The sequence below is a fragment of the Corvus brachyrhynchos genome, unplaced genomic scaffold (genome assembly GCF_000691975.1).
Source record: "Corvus brachyrhynchos isolate BGI_N302 unplaced genomic scaffold, ASM69197v1 scaffold46, whole genome shotgun sequence".
In the NCBI taxonomy this organism is placed as follows: Eukaryota; Metazoa; Chordata; class Aves; order Passeriformes; family Corvidae; genus Corvus; species Corvus brachyrhynchos.
In genome coordinates, this window is record NW_008238838.1 from 898,638 (window position 1) to 904,608 (window position 5,971).

The 5,971-nt window shown below is 49.0% G+C and overlaps 1 protein-coding gene across 1 annotated transcript in view; it reads left to right on the plus strand.

Moving 5' to 3' along the window:
* The window catches only part of ETS1 (ETS proto-oncogene 1, transcription factor), a 78,008-nt gene extending 72,321 nt beyond the window's left edge, over positions 1 to 5,687 (plus strand). The window contains exons 9-10 of the mRNA XM_008636961.2: positions 2 to 75; positions 975 to 5,687. Coding sequence (XP_008635183.1) covers positions 2 to 75; positions 975 to 1,190 — 290 coding nt within the window. The 3' untranslated portion in view covers positions 1,191 to 5,687. The remainder of the gene's footprint in view (position 1; positions 76 to 974) is intronic.
* Positions 5,688 to 5,971: the final 284 nt, after the last annotated feature.

Genomic DNA, 5,971 nt, shown 5'->3' on the forward strand with positions numbered 1-5,971 from the left:
ACCGACAAGTCCTGTCAATCCTTCATCAGCTGGACAGGCGATGGCTGGGAATTCAAACTTTCTGACCCAGACGAGGTAAAGTGTCCTGGAATTAAGTGCACAACCCAAATTCCTCAGAAATATTGGTGGGAATAAGCCTCTCCTGCTCCCTTTGGGCAGCCGCTTTGTTCTGGTCTTGGATATGTTGTGGGGAACCAAGAAATCCGAGTCCGGCTGAAAATTTGCTAAAAACTGGGATGCAGTCACCCCTTGGAAGCAAGGATTTGTACCCAAAGTCGGTGGGAAGTGGCTGGGACGCTGTAGGGAGAGGAGAATTGGTAAAGCTCTTCAGAAAGGCCAGGTACAGGCGAGGGGGGACTGTCCCTGGTGTGGGGAGCAGATGGGATCTTTGTCCCCTTCCCTGGCTGGAAGGTGGGGTCGGTCTCTCCTGCCAAGTACAAGTGACAGCACAAGAGGAAGTTGCACGAGGGGAGGTTCAGGTTGGATATTAGGGAATATTTCTTCATGGGAAGGGCTGTCAAGCCCTGGCCCAGCTGCCCAGGGAGTCCCCACCCCTGGAGTGTAGATGTGGCACTTGGGGACATGGGTCAGAGCTGGGGAACAGTTGGACTCCATGATGGGAGGGCTTTTCCAACCTAAATAACTCCATGAGTGACCAGAGCCTTCCAAAGTGCAGAAGTGACCGCCACCGGGCCATTGCGTGTTGGTGTCCTCTGGTTTCGAACTGGCAGAAGGTGGAGGAGGAACCTTGGGAAAGGGGTGAAGCACTGGGGATACGAGGATATATCAGAGGTAGCACACGGGGTTATCCAGGTAAATCCTCATGGAACACTCTGCCATGTTCTGCCTCTGCACAGAGGCTGCTTTTCCCCAGCGCCAATTCTTGTGTCCACCTTAGCGACAAAGAGACTCCTCCACACGGACATCCCAACCGAGCCAGGCTGACTTTCCCTCCCTCTCCCCGCTCCCCACAGGTGGCCCGGCGATGGGGCAAGAGGAAAAACAAGCCCAAGATGAACTACGAGAAGCTGAGCCGCGGGCTGCGCTATTACTACGACAAGAACATCATCCACAAGACGGCCGGCAAGCGCTACGTGTACCGCTTCGTGTGCGACCTGCAGAGCCTGCTGGGCTACACCCCCGAGGAGCTGCACGCCATGCTCGACGTCAAACCCGACGCCGACGAGTGACAGGGACGCGGCGACACCGCAGTCCTCGGGGAGAGCCGGCGGGACTCATTCGGTGGTTCTTTTTTATCGATTTTCGCTGTTCTTCTGCTCATTTTTTTTTCGAGGGCCACTCGGATTCGAGGCTTTGAGGATGTCGGGGGAGAGGGGGGAGGAAGAGGTAAACTTTTGGGAAGGATGGGCTTTTTGGTGATTTCCTGAAAGCTCCAAGACAGGCTTTTCTGGGGGGAAATTTGGAGTTTTAAGAAAGCCAGAAAAATGTAGCTCACTTAAAAAAACCAACAATCCCCTCCCCACCCTTGGCTGTTTAGGAAAAAATGCGATCGAATGGATCCCTTTGGTTGCTCACACACAAACTGACAGGTCAGGAATGACAATATTCCCGAGGATTTGAGGAATTTAAACTCTTTTTCTTTTGGAAAACCAAAATGGGTGAATATTCTTGCTTCGGGGAGGGGCAATACAGGGAAAAGCCAAGAATGGTTGTTCTTGTCCCATCACCTTTCTGTCCATCGTCGTCTTTTCTTCAGGAGACAGAATTTTTCCTAGGAGGGATCAAGACTCTTTTTTATTTTTTTTTTTAAAGTTTTATTTTATTAAATTTTGTGCCAGTATTTGTTTTTTTTTTTCCTAAATAGTCTTAAGCTCTAAGATGGTCTCAGTATTGCAATATTGTGTGTGTTTGTTTCTGTTCTGCCAGCAGAGAGTTTTATCCCAGGGAGGAAGAAGAGAAAAAGAGGAATTAGTTTATGTAGACCCCACTGGAGAATTGGAATGCTGGGACTGGGATGGGAAGGAAAATGAGCTCCAGAGTGGCTCCTGGTGATGCTGGCTGGGGGTGCCACTCTTGTTTCCAGCCCCACACGCTGCGCTGATAATGCTGGTTGAAATCCCTGCTTTTTTTATTTTTTTTATGTCTGGCTGCACAAAACCTCTCAAAATTTCCATGGAAAATGGCTTTTTTCGCATTTTCCAAATCACTTCTTTTGCTCAAGGAACACTTTGGTGCTTACAGAAAAGCTTTTGGGGGAGGGGGGAAGGGGAGAAATTCCCATATTTTTGATGTGGTAAATGGAAAATATGCAAGTTAATTGAGGGGGAAAATCAGGAAAAAGTTCAAAACCCAAAGGGAAATGGTTTTTCCTTCCTGTTTCCAGCAGCTCTGTCTTTATGGCCGTGTGTGGGCACAGCAGAAAGGAAATTGTCCCTGCAAATGGGATCTTTATGGCTCCTGGGCAGCTGCTGCCACCAATCCTGGCGGGGTGTGAGTGACACGAAGCACGGCCGGTGTCACCGGGGATGCCTTTGGGATCAGTCCCAGGGGAGCTGCTCCCTCTGGCCTCCAAACCTTTCCTGCAGCCGCTTTTCTCTGGAGGGGTCACTCCTGCTGTGCCCAGTGCTGCCAGGATGCTCTGGGCAGGCTGAGGACCATGTCCCACCGCCCTTGGGGTGCGCTTGGTGGGAGTTGGAGGGTCAGGGGTGCGTTCCCATGTCTCGATACAATCCCAGCCAGCGCCAGATCCCCGCAGATCTGGCTGCCCAAGGGAATCTTTCACCCCCCTGGGTGTTTGCATTTAAAGGCAGCATTTTGTACTTTACCAAAATCCCTTCTGCATGTGTCTTTGGGACACAGAGTTCATTCCAGAGGCACTGTGGGATAGCACTGGGGTCAGGGGGGCAGAGCCTTTCCAGAGGTGATTCCTGCCTTATCCCAATGGATCAGGTGGCAGGACAGGAATCTGTGTTAAAGAGCCAGAATATTCAGGCACAAACACCCCTGCAGAGGGGCAGAGCTGGAGGGGACCCCGATCCTAAAGGTGCCCAGAGGTGCTGGGCTCTCCTCCTTTCCTCTGCATACCTCTGTATCCTAAAATTGGTCATTTCAGGGCAAGTCAGCCCCAGAACTGCTGTGTCCTTATAAGGGGTGGTGTTGGAGGGGAAATGGGAAGGCCAGGAGGGAGTGGAAGCAGAGAGGGGGTCCAGGAAGGGAGGCTGTTAGACCCAGGGGCTGCGGGTTGTCTGAAGGGAAGGGTGGGATGGATGGAAAGGAGGGAAGAGGGGATGAATGGAGGGTGAAGAGAGCCCCAAAGGAGGAAAGGGACGCTGCCCACTGAGAAGTGAAACGTGGGCTCATCTCCTCGGGCAGGCAGGGAGGAGAAGGATGGAGGCAGCCTGGCCAAGCTGGAGGGAGGAAAGGAAAATCGGGATATTGTGGATGAGAGCCCCACAGATGAGGCTCTGGGACAGATCCAGCCTCAGGCTGGACAGCTGGACAGGGAGCCAAGAGAGGTGTGAGGGCACAGAGAGCACAGGGAGCAGCTGCTGAAGAGCATCCCAACAGGAAGGGTTGGATTTCCAGCAGTCAGAGGGGTTTGTGGGATGTTCAGGGTTGCTGCAGAGTGCCCTGAACTCACCCATCATGGGTCACTTAAATCCCCCTTCCACCCTAAGAAAGGGGCTCCCAAACATCCCAGCTCCTGCCCCTGGCATGGGCTGTGTCCCAGGACCTCCCTCCTGCTTTGCTCGGCTGCTCCAGCTGAAAAAGGAAAAGAATGGGATGAAATTCCGCTACAACAGAAGGAATTGCAGGTTTGGGTAGAACCCCTCCCCCTGCCAGGCTAAATCCCTCATCCACTGGGCTTATTCCAGGTTTCCAAGCTGGGCCTGTGCATTCCCACTGATTCTGGAGAGATGCTTAAAGGTTAGGAAGGGTGAGCCATGGGAAGCAGCTCTGGATTTTTGGAAGTAGCCCCTGGCTGAAGTTTCTCCACCGTTTCTCCTGGCCCTTTGCCCTCCCAGCTCGCAGCCTGTGAGCAGTCCCAGACACATCAGTGCCATCATTTCCTCTTTTCCTTTGCTTTTATTCCCGTTCTAGAGGCCATCCCAGAGATGGGTGCTGTTTATACACTGGAAATGTGTGGATTTCTCTTTGTTTCTTTTGCTTTGGTTCCTTTCTCCTTCTGCTTTTCATCGCTGGCCTTTGGCGAGGGCTGTGCTGAGCCAGACGAGCTCAACCCAAACCCTCTGAGCTCCTTCAGGTCCACGAAAATGTGGTGAATTCCCACCTGCTGGCCCAGAAGGATGGATCTGAGAGGGATGATGGAGATCTGCCCGGGCTGGGACTCCCTCCTGTGCTGCTTTCTCCAGGCAGGAGTGAATTCCTCCTTGCAGATCCTGTTGGAAACAGGGTCGTTTTGTCTTGGTTTGGAATTCTCAGGTGCTCTGGGTGAGTTTTTTGGGATATTTTCTTTGTCCTGCTCATTTTCTGCTGTTTCCATGTGGGTTGGTGTCCCCTTGGCCCCTCTGGCAGAGCCTGAGCCCTACTTGCAAACAGCTTTGGGGGCCTTGACAGTTGATATTTGGGACCTCAAAAATAAAGGAAAAAACCCCAATAACGATAAAAACCATGCCAATAATGATAAAAACCACCCCAATAATGATAAAAACCACAAGCACTTTCCTGCTGCCTGTCCCTCTCCATCTCCACATGTGGAATCACTATAATCCTTGGACACTGGTGTGTGTCCAAGTGGAGATCCATGTTATTCCCACCATCCTGATCCAGATGTGACCGTTTGGGGGGAGAAATAACCAAACAGGACAAAAAAATAAAGAATAATGTAAAATTTCACTTTCTCCTGTCTTCCCAAACCACCACCTCCTCCAAAAAACGGTCCCAAAAAGCACCAATAAATCCAGATGCTGCAGGAAATATCTCCACCTTCTGAGTTTTGCTTTTTTTGGAGGGGTTTTCTCCGAGGTTTTAGGATTTAATTGCTGGTTCCTCGTGGACATTGGAAAACTGGGATGCCTTGGCGTGCTCTGCTCCCTGGTAAGGTCTGTGTAACACCCAGGAGCTGTTGTCTACATTCCAAAGAGGTTTAAATAAAGGATAAATCTATGTATACATATATGTTATAATGGAATATCTCCAGGAATTAACTGCCTCAGTAAAAAAAAAAAAAAACAAACAAACAAAAAAAACCAACAAAAAAAGGAAGTCTTTTTTTGTTTATTTTGGTTTTACACATTTTTTTTAAGCTGATAAACTTAGAAGAAGTAAAAAAAGAAAAAAAAAGAGATTGTTATATTGTGCTGTTCGACTATTTTCCAACGTGTATTTTCATATAATTTATATTTTTTAAAAGCGGGGGGAAAAAAAAGTTTAAAAGTGAGATTTAAAAAAAAAAAAAACAAAAAAAAAAACCAAGGAAAAAGCAGGTGCTTTTTAAAAAAAAAACTGAGCTGAGGTAGCTTAGAGATGTAGCGACGTGTGTGTGTGTCCGTGTGTTGTGTCTGGTTCCGTTTGGTTTTTTTTAAAGGATTCAAATAAAAAAATAAAAATCCCTCCTCCATTGAATTCCTGGGGAAGGAGGGGATTGGTTTTGTTTTAATTGCTGATGCTGGCACATCATTTTGCTGGAGAGTTTTTTATATACTGTAGCCTTATTTCATATCGTATTTTAAACCATGTGAAATTAAAAGAAGAATAATTCCTAACCCTCGGTGTCCGCGTGATTATTCCTTGCCTTTCCTCTTTAGATTTGGGGCGGAAAGTGGGAAAACAATGCAAAACTGTGGAAATTCCAGCAATTTCTCTGTTTTTCCCATGATGGAAATTGGGGTTTTATGGGAATGAAGGGCCTGCCCGACATCGCAGCTCATGGCAGGGTGATGCTCCCCATGGCTCCCTCTCACTTTGGGATCGTGGATCCACATTCCAGGCTTTCCAAATCCTCTTTCATCCCAAATCCTCACTGGGAGCAGGGGGTATCTGTGGTTCA